This window comes from Coloeus monedula, assembly GCF_965178545.1.
Source record: "Coloeus monedula genome assembly, chromosome: 31".
In the NCBI taxonomy this organism is placed as follows: domain Eukaryota; kingdom Metazoa; phylum Chordata; class Aves; order Passeriformes; family Corvidae; genus Coloeus; species Coloeus monedula.
In genome coordinates, this window is record NC_138811.1 from 1,423,505 (window position 1) to 1,444,018 (window position 20,514).

General features: G+C 44.9%; 1 protein-coding gene across 1 annotated transcript in view; it reads left to right on the forward strand.

Moving 5' to 3' along the window:
* The first annotated feature begins 2,522 nt into the window (after positions 1-2,522).
* LOC309583554 (CD209 antigen-like protein C) overlaps positions 2,523-20,514 on the forward strand; it is a 36,600-nt gene continuing 18,608 nt past the window's right edge. Inside the window, exons 1-2 of the mRNA XM_082299289.1 lie at positions 2,523-2,644; positions 15,338-15,397. Coding sequence (XP_082155415.1) covers positions 15,358-15,397 — 40 coding nt within the window. The 5' untranslated portion in view covers positions 2,523-2,644; positions 15,338-15,357. The remainder of the gene's footprint in view (positions 2,645-15,337; positions 15,398-20,514) is intronic.

Below are 20,514 nucleotides of genomic sequence, written 5' to 3' on the forward strand. Positions count from 1 at the left end.
TCCAGGGGTGCCCATTCCCACTCCAGTGGTGCCCATTCCCATCCCAGGGGTGCCCATTCCCACTCCAGGAGTGCCCATTCCCATTCCAGGTGTGCCCATTCCCACTCCAGGGTTGCCAATTCCCATTCCAGGGTGCCCATTCCCATTCCAGGGGTGCCCATTCCCATTCCCGAGTGCCCATTCCCACTCCAGGTGTGCCCATTCCCATTCCAGGTGTGCCCATTCCCACTCCAGGAGTGCCCATTCCCACTCCAGGTGTGCCCATTCCCATTCCAGGTGTGCCCACTCCCACTCCAGTGGTGCCCATTCCCACTCCAGGAGTGCCCATTCCCATTCCAGGAGTGCCCATTCCCATTCCAGGTTTTCCCATTCCAACTCCAGGAGTGCCCATTCCCATTCCAGGAGTGCCCATTCCCACTCCAGGAGTGCCCATTCCCATTCCAGGTGTGCCCATTCCCACTCCAGGAGTGCCCATTCCCACTCCAGGTGTGCCCATTCCCATCCCACAGGTGCCCATTCCCACTCCAGTGGTGCCCATTCCCATCCCAGGGGTGCCCATTCCCACTCCAGGAGTGCCCATTCCCATTCCAGGTGTGCCCATTCCCACTCCAGGGTTGCCAATTCCCATTCCAGGGGTGCCCATTCCCATTCCCGAGTGCCCATTCCCACTCCAGGTGTGCCCATTCCCATTCCAGGTGTGCCCATTCCCACTCCAGGAGTGCCCATTCCCACTCCAGGAGTGCCCATTCCCACTCCAGGGGTGCCCATTCCCATTCCAGTGGTGCCCATTCCCATCCCACAGGTGCCCATTCCCACTCCAGGGGTGCCCATTCCCATTCCAGGGGTGCCCATTCCCACTCCAGGGGTGCCCATTCCCATTCCAGGTGTGCCCATTCCCACTCCAGGAGTGCCCATTCCCACTCCAGGAGTGCCCATTCCCACTCCAGGGGTGCCCATTCCCATCCCACAGGTGCCCATTCCCACTCCAGGGGTGCCCATTCCCATTCCAGGGGTGCCCATTCCCACTCCAGGTGTGCCCATTCCCATCCCACGGGTGCCCATTCCCATCCCACGGGTGCCCATTCCCTTTCCAGGAGTGCCCATTCCCATTCCAAGGATGCCCATTCCCATCCCACAGGTGCCCATTCCCACTCCAGGTGTGCCCATTCCCACTCCAGTGGTGCCCATTCCCACTCCAGTGGTGCCCATTCCCATCCCACAGGTGCCCATTCCCACTCCAGGTGTGCCCATTCCCATTCCAGGGGTGCCCATTCCCACTCCAGTGGTGCCCATTCCCATCCCAGGGGTGCCCATTCCCACTCCAGGTGTGCCCATTCCCATTCCAGGTGTGCCCATTCCCACTCCAGGGTTGCCAATTCCCATTCCAGGGGTGCCCATTCCCATTCCCGAGTGCCCATTCCCACTCCAGGTGTGCCCATTCCCATTCCAGGTGTGCCCATTCCCACTCCAGGAGTGCCCATTCCCACTCCAGGGGTGCCCATTCCCATTCCAGTGGTGCCCATTCCCATCCCACAGGTGCCCATTCCCACTCCAGGGGTGCCCATTCCCATTCCAGGGGTGCCCATTCCCACTCCAGGAGTGCCCATTCCCACTCCAGGGGTGCCCATTCCCATTCCAGGGGTGCCCATTCCCATTCCAGGGGTGCCCATTCCCACTCCAGGGTTGCCAATTCCCATTCCAGGTGTGCCCATTCCCACTCCAGGAGTGCCCATTCCCATTCCAGGGGTGCCCATTCCCACTCCAGTGGTGCCCATTCCCATCCCACGGGTGCCCATTCCCTTTCCAGGAGTGCCCATTCCCATTCCAAGGATGCCCATTCCCATCCCACAGGTGCCCATTCCCACTCCAGGTGTGCCCATTCCCACTCCAGTGGTGCCCATTCCCATCCCACGGGTCCCCATTCCCATTCCAGGAGTGCCCATTCCCTTTCCAGGAGTGCCCATTCCCATCCCACGGGTGCCCATTCCCATTCCCGAGTGCCCATTCCCATTCCAGGAGTGCCCATTCCCATCCCACGGGTGCCCATTCCCATTCCCGAGTGCCCATTCCCACTCCAGGAGTGCCCATTCCCACTCCAGGGGTGCCCCCAGGAAAACACGGATGCCCATCCGGCGCCCGTTGCCGCCTCGCTCCGGGTTGCCCGAGATAAGCGTTATCAGCTGATAACGGGCCCGGCGCTGCGGGAAGCTGATAAGGACCAATCGCAGCCTTCGGAGCAGTTTTGGGGACAAACAACGATTTTTCCGTCTCGAGGAAGCTCCAGAATTCCCGGAAAATCCCCCCTTGAATTTTTTGGGGGATTCAGGAAAAAAATCCATCCCTGAGACCCCTCTGGCTGAGGCCATGAAGGGAATTCCAAAGGGATGAATTTTGGGAATATCGCATCGATTTGGGGGGGGGTCATGAATATTCATGAGGTGGGAAGCCACGCCCACAAGGGGCGGAGAGGAGGCGCTGATAAGGAATTCCCGATATCCCAAATTCTGCTCGGAAGTTCCGGTTCCAGCCGGTTTTGGGCTCGTTCCTCAGCGAGGTCCCGCGGGGCGGCTCCGGATCTGCCGAGGATTTTCCCGGATTTTCCCGGAGGAGGCCCCAAAGCTCCCAAATTTTATTCGGCGCAAAGGTGAGACCCCGATTTTTTAGGGAATCTCGGCCATTTGGGACATTTGGAATTGGGTGGTTTGGGATTCGGAATTTGGGAATTTGGAATTCCTGAATTTAGAATTTCAGAATTTTGGAATTTGGGAATTAAGAATTTTGCAATTCAGAATTTGGGAATTCAGAATTGGAGAATTCGGAATTTTGGCATTCAGAATTTGGGAATTTGGAATTTCGAAATTTGGACCTTTTAAAATTCGGAATTTTTGAATTTTGAATTTTGGACTTCAGAATTTGGGAATTTGGAATTTCGAAATTTGGACCGGTTTTTTGAATGTTTTTGAATTTTTTGAAATTTTTGAATTTGGAATCTGGGAATTCAGAATTTTGGAATTCAGAATTTGGAAATTTGGACCTTTTAAAATTCGGAATTTTTGAATTTGGAATCTGGGAATTCAGAATTTTGCAATTCAGAATTTGGGAATTCGGAATTGGGGAACTTGGAATTTGGGAATTCAGAATTTTGGAATTTAGAATTTGGAATTTGGGAATTCAGAATTTTGCAATTCAGAATTTCCGCATTTGGAATTACGAAATTTGGAATTTGGGAACTCAGAATTTGGGAATTTACTACTTTGGAATTCGGAATTTTGGAAATCAGAATTTGGGAATTCGGAATTTGGGAATTTTGAAATGCAGAATTTTGGAATTTGCTACTTTGGAATTCGGAATTTGAGAATTTGGAATTTGGAATTTAGGAAGTCGGAGTTTTGGAATTCAGAATTTTGGAATTTGGAATTTGGGAATTGAGAATTTTGGAATTTGGAATTTGGGAATTCGAATTTGGGAATTTGATACTTTGAAATTTGGAATTCGGAATTTTAGAATTCAGAATTTGGCAATTTGGGAACTTTGGAATTCGGAATTTCAGAATTTGATACTTTGAAATTCACAATTTGGGAATTCGGAATTTGGGAATTCGGAATTTCGGCACCGGCCTTCTCAAACCGGCTGATTTCGGGAATTTCGGGGATTTCTGGGAGGGTTTTTTGGGATTTGGTTTCGTGCTCTTTCCAAACGGGGCAATTTTGGCATTTTGGGATTCACTTTCATAATATTTTCGGAACCGAGGTCCTGCGGCGATTCTGGAATTGGATTTTAGGGGATTCTGGAATTGGGAGTTTTGGGAATTCTGGAATTTGGGTTTGGGGGATTTTGGAATTGGATTTTTTGGGATTCTGGAATTGGAGTTTTGGTGATTCTGGAATTGGAGTTTTGGGGATTTTGGAATTTGGATTTTTGGGGATTCTGGAATTGGAGTTTTGGGGATTCTGGAATTGGATTTTTGTGGATTTTGGACTTTGGATTTTTGGGGATTCTGGAATTTGGATTTTTGGGGATTCTGGAATTGGAGTTTTGGGAATTGTGGAATTTGGGGTTTGGGGATTCTGGAATTGGATTTTTGTGGATTTTGGATTTTGGATTTTTGGGGATTCTGGAATTGGATTTTGGGGGATTCTGGACTTTGGGTTTTGGGGTTTTGATCTGAAAAACCCCATTTTTCAGATATTTCAGAGCGGGGTTATTTTGGGATTTTGGAACCCAAATTTCTGGAATTTGGGGACATTTTTTCCGTATTTTGGACCTGGGGTATTTTGGAATTTTGGGATTTGGATTTCTGGCATTTTAGGATTTTTTTGGGGGGGATTTTGGACCCGAGTTATTTTGAAATTCGGTCATTTCCAAACCTCGTTTTGTGGTGTTTCGGATCCGGGCTATTTTGGGATTTCCAAACTCGGTTTTTGGGATCTCGGACCGGGGTTATTTTGGGATTTTGGAACTCAAAACTCTGCGATTTTGGAATTCACTTCCCTGCTATTTTGGACCGCGGCGATTTGGGGATTTTTGGCCTCGGTTTTGTGGTCGCTTGCAGCGGGGCTATTTTGGGATCCAAAACGGGGCTATTTTGGGATTCCCAAACGGGGCTATTTTGGGATTCCCAAACGGGGCTATTTTGGGATCCCAAACGGGGCTATTTTGGGATCCCAAACGGGGCTATTTTGGGATCCAAACGGGGCTATTTTGGGATCCCAAACGGGGCTATTTTGGGATTCCAAACGGGGCTATTTTGGGATCCCAAACGGGGCTATTTTGGGATCCAAACGGGGCTATTTTGGGATCCCAAACGGGGCTATTTTGGGATCCCAAAACGGGGCTATTTTGGGATTCCCAAATGGGGCTATTTTGGGATCCCCGTCGGGGCTATTTTGGGATCCCAAACGGGGCTATTTTGGGATCCAAACGGGGCTATTTTGGGATCCCAAACGGGGCTATTTTGGGATTCCTGATGGGGCTATTTTGGGATCCAAACGGGGCTATTTTGGGATCCCAAACGGGGCTATTTTGGGATTCCTGATGGGGCTATTTTGGGATTCCCAAACGGGGCTATTTTGGGATTCCCAAACGGGGCTATTTTGGGATCCAAACGGGGCTATTTTGGGATCCCAAACGGGGCTATTTTGGGATTCCAAACGGGGCTATTTTGGGATCCCAAACGGGGCTATTTTGGGATTCCCAAACGGGGCTATTTTGGGATCCCAAATGGGGCTATTTTGGGATCCCAAACGGGGCTATTTTGGGATCCAAACGGGGCTATTTTGGGATCCCAAATGGGGCTATTTTGGGATCCAAACGGGGCTATTTTGGGATCCCAAACGGGGCTATTTTGGGATCCCAAACGGGGCTATTTTGGGATCCCAAACGGGGCTATTTTGGGATTCCAAACGGGGCTATTTTGGGATCCCAGTCGGGGCTATTTTGGGATCCCAAACGGGGCTATTTTGGGATCCCAGTCGGGGCTATTTTGGGATCCCAAACGGGGCTATTTTGGGATCCCAAACGGGGCTATTTTGGGATCCCAGTCGGGGCTATTTTGGGATTCCAAACGGGGCTATTTTGGGATTCCTGATGGGGCTATTTTGGGATCCAAACGGGGCTATTTTGGGATCCAAACGGGGCTATTTTGGGATCCCAAATGGGGCTATTTTGGGATTCCAAACGGGGCTATTTTGGGATTCCCAAACGGGGCTATTTTGGGATTCCTGATGGGGCTATTTTGGGATCCCAAACGGGGCTATTTTGGGATCCAAACGGGGCTATTTTGGGATTCCCAAACGGGGCTATTTTGGGATCCCAAACGGGGCTATTTTGGGATTCCTGATGGGGCTATTTTGGGATCCAAACGGGGCTATTTTGGGATCCCAAACGGGGCTATTTTGGGATACCTGATGGGGCTATTTTGGGATTCCCAAACGGGGCTATTTTGGGATTCCCAAACGGGGCTATTTTGGGATTCCCAAACGGGGCTATTTTGGGATCCCAAACGGGGCTATTTTGGGATCCCAAACGGGGCTATTTTGGGATTCCCAAACGGGGCTATTTTGGGATCCCAAACGGGGCTATTTTGGGATCCCAAACGGGGCTATTTTGGGATCCCAAACGGGGCTATTTTGGGATTCCAAACGGGGCTATTTTGGGATCCCAAACGGGGCTATTTTGGGATCCCAAACGGGGCTATTTTGGGATTCCCAAACGGGGCTATTTTGGGATCCAAATGGGGCTATTTTGGGATTCCTGATGGGGCTATTTTGGGATCCAAACGGGGCTATTTTGGGATCCCAAATGGGGCTATTTTGGGATCCAAACGGGGCTATTTTGGGATTCCCAAACGGGGCTATTTTGGGATCCAAAACGGGGCTATTTTGGGATCCCAAACGGGGCTATTTTGGGACCCCAAATGGGGCAATTTTGGGATTCCTGATGGGGCTATTTTGGGATCCAAACGGGGCTATTTTGGGATTCCAAACGGGGCTATTTTGGGATCCCAGTCGGGGCTATTTTGGGATCCCAAACGGGGCTATTTTGGGATCCCTGATGGGGCTATTTTGGGATCCCAAACGGGGCTATTTTGGGATCCCTGATGGGGCTATTTTGGGATTCCTGATGGGGCTATTTTGGGATCCCAAATGGGGCAATTTTGGGATCCAAACGGGGCTATTTTGGGATTCCCAAACGGGGCTATTTTGGGATCCCAAATGGGGCTATTTTGGGATCCCAAATGGGGCTATTTTGGGATCCAAACGGGGCTATTTTGGGATTCCTGACGGGGCTATTTTGGGATCCAAACGGGGCTATTTTGGGATCCCAAACGGGGCTATTTTGGGATCCAAACGGGGCTATTTTGGGATTCCAAACGGGGCTATTTTGGGATCCCAAATGGGGCTATTTTGGGATCCCTGATGGGGCTATTTTGGGATCCCAAACGGGGCTATTTTGGGATTCCTGATGGGGCTATTTTGGGATTCCCAAACGGGGCTATTTTGGGATTCCCAAACGGGGCTATTTTGGGATCCCTGATGGGGCTATTTTGGGATCCCAAACGGGGCTATTTTGGGATCCAAACGGGGCTATTTTGGGATTCCAAACGGGGCTATTTTGGGATCCCAAACGGGGCTATTTTGGGATCCCAGTCGGGGCTATTTTGGGATTCCCAAACGGGGCTATTTTGGGATTCCCAAACGGGGCTATTTTGGGATTTTCGAGCGCGGTTTTCGGCTCTTTTGAAATTCGGGTTTGGGCTGCTTTGGGGCTATTTCGGTGTTTTCGAATTTGGGGGTTTGGGATTTCGGACCGGGGTTATTTTGGGATTTTGGAACTCAAAACTCCGGGATTTTGGAATTTGGTTTCCTGCTATTTTGGACCGCGGCGATTTGGGGATTTTCAAACCTCATTTCCTGCTCCTCTGGAATTTGGTTGTTTTGGGATTTAGGGATTTTGGAGCTGGGTGATTTTGGTGCTTTGAAATGGGGTTGGTTTGGGATTTTGGATCCCGGTTTTCTGGGATTTTGGGAGATTTTTTTCTGTATTTTGGACCTGGGGTATTTTGGGATTTTGAGATTTGGATTTCTGGCATTTTGGGATTTGGTTTTTTTGGGATTTTGGACCTGGGTTATTTTGAAACTTGGTCATTTTCGAACCTGGCTTTGTGGCATTTCGGAACAAGAATATTTTGGGATTTCCAAACCTGGTTTTGTGGGATTTTGGACCAGGGTTATTTTGGGATTTTGGAACCTTTTTTTTCTTGGTTTTTTTTTGGAAAAAAATCACCCCTTGGATGAATATTGAAACATTGGAGCAGGGTTGGACTCCCCTGGTGGAACAGCAACCAGGCAAAATTAATTAAATTAAATCTCTAATTAATTAGCTACGCATTGAATTCAACTTTTCATTAAATTGCAATTGAATTCAATATTCGCTTTTAATGTAATGAAATATTTAATGAAATCGTAATTAACGATCAATGTCATTAAACATCGATTTAACTGAAGATCAATTTAATGAAAAATCAATTTAATGAAAAATCAATTTAATGAAATATCAATTTAATGAAATATCAATTTAATGAAATATCAATTTAATTAAATATCCACGCCATATTCAATTCAACATTTTAATCAGCGGCGGCCTTGGTAGAAATGAAAATTGGGTGAAAAACGCCTCAAAAAAGGTTCCTTAGACTTTAAAATTTCCTTCCACTGGGACCAGAAAGGGCTGAAACGATGGATTCTGGAATATTTTCCACCTTGAGGAGTCACCCCGGATGGCAAAAGGGTTTGGGTGCAAACGCGACGTTTTTGGAGCCGTTCGTTTTTGGGTTTCGAGAAGGAAAAGGAGGAGGAAAAAAAGGTTCCGAGTTGACTGTGAGCAGGATTGGGAACATTTCCCTGAAATATTTGGGTTTAGAAAATGGAAGTTGAGGAGTGTGGGGAGCAGGGAGAGGGAGCAGCTGCAGGGGGAGATAAGGGAGGCCAGGAGAGATAAGAGGAGTTTGGGGGGGAAAGGCAGAAATCGGCCGGTTCTTGTTTGGGTGGGAGTCGGAATTGGGGAGGTTCCGATGGGAGATTTTGGAATCGAAGGGCAGCAGGTGCAGGGGGGGGAGAGGAGGGGGAAGCGCTGGGTGGTGGGTGGGAATGGGAAAGTCCAAAAAAGCCAAATCAGCCAAAAATCAGCCCAAAAATGACCCAAAAATTCTACCAAAAGCCACCAAAAAAAAAAAAAAAAAAATTATACCAAAAGCCACCAAAAAATCACCCAAAAATATCGAAAATCCCCCCCAAAAAAATCACCCTAAAAATATTGAAAACCCACCCAAAAAACCACCCCAAAAATCACCCAAAAGTCACCCAAAAATCACCAAAAAAATAGCAAAAGCCACCCAAAAATCACCAAAAAATATTGAAAACCCACCCAAAAAAACACCCAAAAAATCACCCAAAAGTCACCCAAAAATCACCAAAAAAATAGCAAAAGCCACCCAAAAATCACCAAAAAATATCGAAAATCCACCCAAAGAAACACCCAAAAAATCACCCAAAAGTCACCCAAAAATCACCCAAAAAATAGCAAAAGCCACCCAAAAATCACCAAAAAATATCGAAAATCCACCCAAAAAATCACCCAAAAATATCGAAAACCCACCCAAAAAGTCACCCCAAAATCACCAAAAAAGTAGCAAAAGCCACCCAAAAATCACCAAAAAAGGACCAAAAAATTCTACCAAAAGCCACAAAAAAAATCACCAAAAAATTCTACCAAAAGCCCACCAAAAATCACCAAAAATATTGAAAACCTACCCAAAAAATCACCAAAAAATTATACCAAAAACCTACCAAAAATCACCAAAAAATATTGAAAACCTACCCAAAAAATCACCCAAAAATATCGAAAACCCACCCAAAAAACCACCCAATAAATCACCCCAAAATCACCAAAAAAGTAGCAAAAGCCACCCAAAAATCACCAAAAAAAGACCAAAAAGTTCTACCAAAAGCCACCCAAAAAATCACCAAAAAAAATCAAAACCCACCCAAAAAATCACCCAAAAATCACAAAATAACAAAGGCCACCCAAAAATATCCAAAACCCACCAAAAAATCACCCCAAAAATCACCCAAAAATATCAAAACCCACCAAAACACCCAAAAAATCACCAAAAAATACCAAAACCCACCCAAAAAATCACTCAAAAAATATCCAAAACCCACCAAAAAATCACCCAAAAAATCACCCAAAAATATCAAAACACCCCCAAAAAATCACTAAAAAAATCCAAAACCCACCCAAAAAATCACCCCAAAAATCACCCAAAAATATCAAAACCCACCCAAAAAATCACTAAAAAACATCCAAAACCCACCAAAAAATCACCCCAAAAATTACCCAAAAATATCAAAACACCCCCCAAAAATCGCCCCAAAATCACTAAAAAATATCCAAAACCCACCCAAAAAATATCCAAAATCCACCCAAAAAATCACCCAAAAAATCACCCAAAAATATCAAAACACCCCCAAAAAATCACCCAAAAATATCAAAACACCCCCAAAAAATCACTAAAAAAATCCAAAACCCACCCAAAAAATCACCCCAAAAATCACCCAAAAATATCAAAACCCACCCAAAAAATCACTAAAAAAACATCCAAAACCCACCAAAAAATCACCCAAAAAATTACCCCAAAATATCAAAACACCCCCCAAAAATCGCCCCAAAATCACTAAAAAATATCCAAAACCCACCCAAAAAATATCCAAAATCCACCCAAAAAATCACCCAAAAAATATCCAAACCCAGCAAAAAACCGACAAAAGCCCCAAAACCGCCCAAACCCCCCCAAAAAGGCCAAAGAAACGGTAAAAAGTGGCTGAACAGAAAGTGATAAGCGTTATCAGCAAAGGGCTCTGCTGCTGCTGCTGCTATTATTAATATTCCGTTATTATTAGGACGTTACTATTATTATTATTATTATTATTATTATTATTATTATTATTATTGTATTGTTATCATTACTGTTCTTTTTTAATTATTATTTTATTATGGTTACTAGTATTGGTTATTAATTCATTATTATTATTGTTGTTGCAATTGTTATTTTATTAATATTATCGTTGTTATGATTATTTTTCTTATTATCATTATTATTTATGTTATTGAAGTTTTTATTGTTGGTGTTATTGTTACGTTATTATTTTATTATTATTTGTAAGTATTATTTTATTATTGTTACTATTATTATTTTTTATTAATTTCTTACCATTACTGTCATTGTCATTGTTATTGTTATTTTTTACTATTATTATTGTTATTTTTTCATGATTATTTTATTATTACTATTATTTTTTTTATTATTTTCTTACTACCATTGTTATTGCTGTTGTTATTTTATTAATACTATCGTTGTTATTACTATTATTTTTTTATTATTGTTATTATTATTTTTATTATTGTTTATATTATTAACGCTTTTATTATAGTTATTGTTATTATTATTACGTTATTATTTTATTATTGTTATTTTTAAGTGTTATTTTATTTCTGCTATTTAAAATAATTATTTTATTATCGTTACTGTCATTATTTTTTATTAATTTCTTACTATTACTGTCATGGTTATTGTTATTATTATGTTATTTTTTACTATTATTATTGTTACTTTTTAATTATTAATTTATTATGGTTACTAGTATTATTTTTTTATTAATTCCTATTATTGTTATTGCTATTATTATTTTATTAATATTATAATTGTTATTATTATTATTATTAATAATTTTAATTATTATTTATATTAGTAGAGTTTTTATTATTGTTATTGTTATTACGTTATTATTTTATTATTATTGCTATTTTAAAGTATTATTTTATTATTGTTACTGTCATTATTATTTTTTATTAATTTCTTACCATTACTGTCATGGTTATTGTTATTATTATGTTATTTTTTACTATTCTTATTGTTATTTTTTAATTATTATTTTATTATGGTTACTATTATTTTTTTTAATTAATTCCTTACTATTACTGTTGTTGCTATCGTTATTTTATTAATATTATCGTTGTTATTAGTACTATTATTTTTTATTAATATTCTTCTCATTATTTATATTATTAAACTTTTTATTATTGTTATTGTTATTATTACTACGTTATAATATTATTATTATTATTATTAAGTATTATTTTATTATCGTTACTGTCATTATTATTTTTTATTAATTTCTCACTATTACTGTCATTATTATTGCTATTATTATGTTACTTTTTACAATTATTATTGCTATTTTGTAATTACCATTTTATTACGGTTACTATCATTATTTTTTATTATTTTCTTACTTTTATTTTCATTGCTATCGTTATTTTATTAATGTTATTATTATTAATAGTATTACTTTTTATTTTTTAAAATTATTATTTATATTATTAAAGTTTTTATGTGTTATTGTTATTATTACGTTATTACTATTTTTCTTATTATTACTGTTATTTTAAATTATTATTTTATTATTGTTACTGTTGTTATTTTTTATTAATTTCATCCGATTACTGTCATTGTTATTTTATTAATATTATTCTTGTTATTATGAGCGTTGGGATCGTTGGGATCTTTGGGATTTTTGGGATCGTTGGGATTTTGGGGATTTTTGGGATCGTTGGGATCGTTGGGATCGTTGGGATCTTTGGGATTTTTGGGGATTTTTGGGATCTTTGGGATTGTTGGGATCTTTGGGATTTTTGGGATCCCTGGGATCGTTGGGATCTTTGGGATCGTTGGGATCTTTGGGATTTTTGGGATCATTGGGATCGTTGGGATCTTTGGGATTTTTGGGATCCCTGGGATCGTTGGGATTTTTGGGACTGTTGGGATCCCTGGGATCGTTGGGATCTTTGGGGATTTTGGGGATCCCTGGGATCGTTGGGATTGTTGGGATTTTTGGGATCGTTGGGATTTTTGGGATCGTTGGGATTTTTGGGGTCATTGGGATCATGGGGATTGTTGGGATCACTGATCCCTGGGATCCCTGGGATCGTTGGGATCTTTGGGATTTTTGGGATCCCTGGGATTGTTGGGATTTTTGGGACCATTGGGATCGTTGGGATTTTTGGGATCGTTGGGATCGTTGGGATCTTTGGGATTTTTGGGATCATTGGGATCTTTGGGATTTTTTGGGATTGTTGGGATTTTTGGGATCGTTGGGATCGTTGGGATCTTTGGGATTTTTGGGACCGTTGGTTGGGACCGTTGGGATCCCTGGGATCGTTGGGATCATTGGGATCCCTGGGATTGTTTGGATTTTCGGGATCGTTGGGATCATTGGGATTTTTGGGATCCCTGGGATCGTTGAGATCGTTGGGATCCCTGGGATTGTTGGGATCGTTGGGATCTTTGGGATTTTTGGGATCCCTGGGATCGTTGGGATTTTTGGGATCGTTGGGATCTTTGGGATTTTTGGGATCGTTGGGATCCCTGGGATCATTGGGATCTTTGGGGATTTTGGGGATCCCTGGGATCGTTGGGATCGTTGCGATCTTTGGGATTGTTGCGATTTTGGGGATTTTTGGGATTGTTGGGGATCCCTGGGATCGTTGGGATTTTTGAGATCGTTGGGATCTCTGGGATCTTTGGGATCATTGAGATTTTTGGGCATCCCTGGGATCGTTGGGATCATTGGGATTTTTGGGAGCCCGATCCCTGGGATCTTTGGGATCGTTGGGATTTTTGGGATCCCTGGGATTGTTGGGATTGTTGGGATCATTGGGATCGTTGGGATTTTTGGGATCGTTGGGATCATTGGGATTTTTGGGATCATTGGGATTTTTGGGACCCCGATCCCTGGGATCATTGGGATCATTGGGATCCCTGGGATTGTTGGGATCGTTGGGATCTTTGGGGATTTTTGGGATCCCTGGGATCGTTGGGATTGTTGGGATCTTTGGGATTGTTGCGATTTTGGGGATTTTTGGGATCATTGAGATTTTTGGGATCCCTGGGATCGTTGGGATTTTCGGGATCGTTGGGATTTTTGGGATCTTTGGGATCTTTGGGATTTTTGGGACCGTTGGGATCCCTGGGATCGTTGGGATCTTTGGGGATTTTGGGGATCCCTGGGATCGTTGGGATCGTTGCGATCTTTGGGATCGTTGCGATTTTGGGGATTTTTGGGATTGTTGGGATCCCAGGGATCATTGAGATTTTTGGGATCCTTGGGATCGTTGGGATTTTTGAGATCGTTGGGATCTCTGGGATCGTTGGGATCCCTGGGATCCCTGGGATCTTTGCAATTTTGGGCATCCCCGGGATCATTGGGATCATTGGGATTGTTGGGATCATTGGGATCGTTGGGATTGTTGGGATCATTGGGATCATTGGGATCCCTGGGATTGTTGGGATCGTTGGGATTTTTGGGATCCCCGGGATCGTTGGGATCATTGGGATTGTTGGGATCATTGGGATCATTGGGATTGTTGGGATCATTGGGATTTTTGGGATCATTGTGATCGTTGGGATCATTGGGATTTTTGGGAACCCGATCCCTGGGATTTTTGGGATCCCTGGGATCGTTGGGATTTTTGGGATCGCCGATCCCTGGCATCGCTGCCCCGTTTGCGTCGCTCCCTTCGGGATTCAATGGCGGACTCATCCTAAAAACGGCCGTTTGGGAATTTCGGGAATCGTCCCAAGGCAGCCAAAGCCCCTTGGAAAAATTGGGAAGCGGGAAAACATCCCCAAATCCGGAACATTCCAGGGGAAAGGCGGGAAGAGCAGAACGAGGCCAAAAGGAGCAAAAACGGGCAAAAAACCTGGGATCAACGGGGCCGGAATGGGGGAACGGACGGAAAAGGAGCAATTCCAGGGGTTTTTCGGGAAAACAACCAACCCTGGAAAGAGCCCAAGGAAAAATCCACCGGAATTTGGGATTTGGGATTCGGGGAAAACGACGCCCAGAGGCTCCTCCGGAACCTCCGGAGCCGTGAATGGAATTCCAGAGGGAAGGACCTCCGGGAATGTGGCGTTTTCCCGGGAATTCCGGGTTTTGCTGGATGAGAAAATCATTGGGAATTCTCCGCCTCAGCATCGGATCAGGGCACGGATCCTCAGGGCGGGAATTGGAATCGGGAAATTTGGAATTTCCCAGCTGATTTCAGGGAATTCCCAGCAGGAATTTCCAGTAGGAATTCCAGGATGTGGATTTGGGAAGGCGAAAGCTCCAAAATCCGCGAGATTTTGGTGGAACGGGCGTCGGATTTCTTCGGGAATTTCGGGATTTTTTTCCTGATTTTTTTTTTTTTTTTTCCCCTATTTTTGGCCAGAATTTCCTCCAGCGCTGGGAAAATCTCCAGATTTTTTTCCCCTTTTTTTCCCAAGGTTTTTTCCAGCACGGATTGCAAAGAAAACTCCTCAAATTTCAATTTCCGCTTCCGGTGGCCAAAAAAAAAAAACCCCGTCAGGATTTCCTTGGAATTCCGCTCCCAAAAAGCAGCCGAGAATCCCCGGAATATCCGGGAATTCCACACCAAGGGGATCCCAAAGGAATTTTTGGCTCCGTCCTCAGTGGCAGAGATGGAATTTGCACCTTCCCAACCCCAAATCCACGGCGGAATTCCAGGGATTTGTGGGATTCGGAGGCAAATCCAACTCGGGAGCCGAGGCAGAGGCGCTAAAAAGCCCTCGAGGCAATAAAAAGGGAGGGAAAAGGCGGAAAAATCTGGGAATTCCGCCAGGGAAAGGGGGAATTTCCACGTTGGGAGGATTCCCGAGGAATCTGGGATTGGGGGTTGAGCTAAAATCGGGATTTTTTGCCCCATTTTCCCTCTCCAGGGCCATCCTGGGCCGCGGCCATGGCGGAGTCGCAGCGCGGAGCCGCCCCTGGGAGCCGAGGTGGAGCCCAAGGGATCGGGAATTTGGGAATTTGGGAATGGGAATTTGGGATGGGAATTTGGGGGATGGGAATTTGGGGTGGGAATTTGGGAATGGGAATTTGGGGATGGGAATTTGGGGTGGGAATTTGGGGTGGGAATTTGGGGATGGGAATTTGGGAATGGGAATTTGGGGTGGGAATTTGGGGTGGGGATTTGGGGTGGGAATTTGGGATGGGAATTTGGGGTGGGAATTTGGGGTGGGAATTTGGGGTGGGGATTTGGGGTGGGAATTTGGGGTGGGAATTTGGGGTGGGAATTTGGGAATGGGAATTTGGGATGGGAATTTGGGGTGGGAATTTGGGGTGGGAATTTGGGGTGGGAATTTGGGAATGGGAATTTGGGGTGAGAATTTGGGGTGGGAATTTGGGGTGGGAATTTGGGAATGGGAATTTGGGGTGGGAATTTGGGGTGGGAATTTGGGATGGGAATTTGGGGTGGGAATTTGGGGTGGGAATTTGGGGTGGGAATTTGGGAATGGGAATTTGGGGTGGGAATTTGGGGTGGGAATTTGGGGTGGGAATTTGGGAATGGGAATTTGGGGTGGGGATTTGGGGTGGGAATTTGGGGGATGGGAATTTGGGGTGGGAATTTGGGAATGGGAATTAGGGGTGGGAATTTGGGATGGGAATTTGGGAATGGGAATTTGGGGTGGGAATTTGGGATGGGAATTTGGGAATGGGAATTTGGGGTGGGAATTTGGGGTGGGAATTTGGGGTGGGGATTTGGGGTGGGAATTTGGGGTGGGAATTTGGGAATGGGAATTTGGGGTGGGAATTTGGGGTGGGAATTTGGGATGGGAATTTGGGAATGGGAATTTGGGAATGGGAATTTGGGAATGGGAATTTGGGGTGGGAATTTGGGGTGGGAATTTGGGATGGGAAATTTGGGAATGGGAATTTGGGGTGGGAATTTGGGAATGGGAATTTGGGGTGGGAATTTGGGACGGGAATTTGGGGTGGGAATTTGGGGTGGGAATTTGGGAATGGGAATTTGGGAATGGGAATTTGGGGTGGGAATTTGGGAATGGGAATTTGGGGTGGGAATTTGGGATGGGAATTTGGGAATGGGAATTTGGGAATGGGAATTTGGGGTGGGAATTTGGGGTGGGAATTTGGGGTGGGAATTTGGGGGTGGGAATTTGGGGTGGGAATTTGGGGTGGGAATTTGGGGTGGGAATTTGGGAATGGGAATTTGGGAATGGGAATTTGGGGTGGGAATTTGGGAATGGGAATTTGGGAATGGGAATTTGGGGTGGGAATTTGGGAATGGGAATTTGGGGTGGGAATTTGGGAATTTGGGGTGGGAATTTGGGGATGGGAATTTGGGGTGGGAATTTGGGGTGGGAATTTGGGAATGGGAATTTGGGGTGGGAATTTGGGAATGGGAATTTGGGGGTGGGAATTTGGGGTGGGAATTTGGGAATGGGAATTTGGGAATGGGAATTTGGGAATGGGAATTTGGGAATGGGAATTTGGGGTGGGAATTTGGGGTGGGAATTTGGGATGGGAATTTGGGAATGGGAATTTGGGGATGGGAATTTGGGGTGGGAATTTGGGAATGGGAATTTGGGAATGGGAATTTGGGAATGGGAATTTGGGAATGGGAATTTGGGGTGGGAATTTGGGGTGGGAATTTGGGATGGGAATTTGGGGTGGGAATTTGGGAATGGGAATTTGGGATGGGAATTTGGGGTGGGAATTTGGGGTGGGAATTTGGGAATGGGAATTTGGGGTGGGAATTTGGGGATGGGAATTTGGGATGGGAATTTGGGAATGGGAATTTGGGACGGGAATTTGGGGTGGGAATTTGGGGTGGGAATTTGGGGTGGGAATTTGGGGTGGGAATTTGGGGTGGGAATTTGGGAATGGGAATTTGGGATGGGAATTTGGGAATGGGAATTTGGGAATGGGAATTTGGGAATGGGAATTTGGGGTGGGAATTTGGGAATGGGAATTTGGGGTGGGAATTTGGGGTGGGAATTTGGGAATGGGAATTTGGGGTGGGAATTTGGGGTGGGAATTTGGGAATGGGAATTTGGGATGGGAATTTGGGATGGGAATTTGGGAATGGGAATTTGGGGTGGGAATTTGGGGTGGGAATTTGGGAATGGGAATTTGGGGTGGGAATTTGGGGTGGGAATTTGGGATGGGAATTTGGGAATTTGGGGTGGGAATTTGGGGTGGGAATTTGGGGTGGGAATTGGGGATGGGAATTTGGGGTGGGAATTTGGGGTGGGAATTTGGGAATGGGAATTTGGGATGGGAATTTGGAATTTGGGGTGGGAATTTGGGGTGGGAATTTGGGGGATGGGAATTTGGGGTGGGAATTTGGGAATGGGAATTAGGGGTGGGAATTTGGGATGGGAATTTGGGAATGGGAATTTGGGGTGGGAATTTGGGATGGGAATTTGGGAATGGGAATTTGGGGTGGGAATTTGGGGTGGGATTTGGGGTGGGGATTTGGGGTGGGAATTTGGGGTGGGAATTTGGGAATGGGAATTGGGGTGGGAATTTGGGGTGGGAATTTGGGATGGGAATTTGGGATGGGAATTTGGGTGGGAATTTGGGAATGGGAATTTGGGGTGGGAATTTGGGACGGGAATTTGGGGTGGGAATTGGGGGTGGGAATTTGGGGATGGAATTTGGGAATGGGAATTTGGGGTGGGAATTTGGGAATGGAATTTGGGGTGGGAATTTGGGATGGGAATTTGGGAATGGAATTTGGGAATGGGAGGAATTTGGGGTGGGAATTTGGGGTGGGAATTTGGGGGTTTTGGGGTGGAATTTGGGATGGAAATTTGGACGGATATTTGGGAATGGGAATTTGGGAATGGGAATTTGGGGTGGGAATTTGGGAATGGGAATTTGGGAATGGGAATTTGGGGTGGGAATTTGGGAATGGGAATCTGGGGTGGGAATTTGGGAATTTGGGGTGGGAATTTGGGAATGGGAATTTGGGGTGGGAATTTGGGGTGGGAATTTGGGGTGGGAATTTGGGAATTTGGGGTGGGAATTTGGGAATGGGAATTTGGGGTGGGAATTTGGGGTGGGAATTTGGGGTGGGAATTTGGGGATGGGAATTTGGGGTGGGAATTTGGGGTGGGAATTTGGGAATGGGAATTTGGGGTGGGAATTTGGGAATGGGAATTTGGGGGTGGGAATTTGGGGTGGGAATTTGGGAATGGGAATTTGGGAATGGGAATTTGGGGTGGGAATTTGGGGTGGGAATTTGGGGTGGGAATTTGGGGGTGGGAATTTGGGGTGGGAATTTGGGAATGGGAATTTGGGGATGGGAATTTGGGGTGGGAATTTGGGAATGGGAATTTGGGAATGGGAATTTGGGAATGGGAATTTGGGAATGGGAATTTGGGGTGGGAATTTGGGGTGGGAATTTGGGATGGGAATTTGGGGTGGGAATTTGGGAATGGGAATTTGGGAATGGGAATTTGGGAATGGGAATTTGGGGTGGGAATTTGGGGTGGGAATTTGGGATGGGAATTTGGGAATGGGAATTTGGGGATGGGAATTTGGGGTGGGAATTTGGGAATGGGAATTTGGGAATGGGAATTTGGGGTGGGAATTTGGGAATGGGAATTTGGGACGGGAATTTGGGGTGGGAATTTGGGGTGGGAATTTGGGATGGGAAATTTGGGAATTTGGGGTGGGAATTTGGGGTGGGAATTTGGGGTGGGAATTTGGGAATGGGAATTTGGGAATGGGAATTTGGGGTGGGAATTTGGGGTGGGAATTTGGGGATGGGAATTTGGGGTGGGAATTTGGGGTGGGAATTTGGGCTGGGAATTTGGGGTGGGAATTTGGGAATGGGAATTTGGGGTGGGAATTTGGGGTGGGAATTTGGGAATGGGAATTTGGGGTGGGAATTTGGGGTGGGAATTTGGGAATGGGAATTTGGGAATGGGAATTTGGGAATGGGAATTTGGGGGTGGGAATTTGGGAATGGGAATTTGGGATGGGAATTTGGGATGGGAATTTGGGAATGGGAATTTGGGGTGGGAATTTGGGGTGGGAATTTGGGGGATGGGAATTCATCCTTGGGATGGGAAATTTGGGATTTAAATTCACTTTGGGAATGGGAATTTTTGGGATGCAATTCTGGCTCAGAATGGGAATTTTGGGGATTTCAATTCACCTCGGAATGGGAATTTTGGGGATTTCAATTCCCCTTTGGGATGGGAATTTTTGGGATTGAATTCTGGCTCAGAATCTGAAATTTTGGGATTTAATCCAGCTCAGAATGGGAATTTTTGGGATTGAATTCCACCTTTGGATGGGAATTTTTGGGACTGAATTCCAGCTCAGAATGGGAATTTTGGGGATTTCAATTCACCTTGGAAGGGGAAATTTTGGGATTGAATTCCACCGCAGGAATGGGAACTTTTGGGATTGAATTCCACCTCAGAATGGGAACTTTTGGGATTAACTCCGGCTCAGAATGGGAATTTTTGGGATTGAATTCCACCTTTGGAATGGGAATTTTGGGGATTTCAATTCACCTTGGAATGGGAATTTTGGGATTGAATTCCAGCTCAGGAATGGGAATTTTGGGGATTTCAATTCACCTTGGAAGGGGAAATTTTGGGATTGAACTCCACCGCAGGAATGGGAAATTTTGGGATTTAACTCTGGCTCAGAATGGGAATTTTTGGGATTTAATCCAGCTCAGAATGGGAATTTTTGGGATTGAATTCCACCTTTGGAATGGGAATTTTGGGGATTTCAATTCACCTTGGAATGGGAATTTTGGGATTGAATTCCAGCTCAGGAATGGGAATTTTTGGGATTGAATTCCAGCTCAGAATGAGAATTTTCGGGATTTAAATTCACTTTCGGGTGGGAATTTTTGGGATTGAATTCCAGCTCAGGAATGGGAATTTTGGGATTGAATTCCACCTCAGGAATGGGAATTTTGGGATTGAATTCCACCTCAGGAATGGGAATTTTGGGATTGAATTCCAGCTCAGGAATGGGAATTTTGGGGATTGAATTCCCCCTCAGGAATGGGAATTTTGGGATTGAATTCCCCCTCAGGAATGGGAATTTTGGGATTGAATTCCCC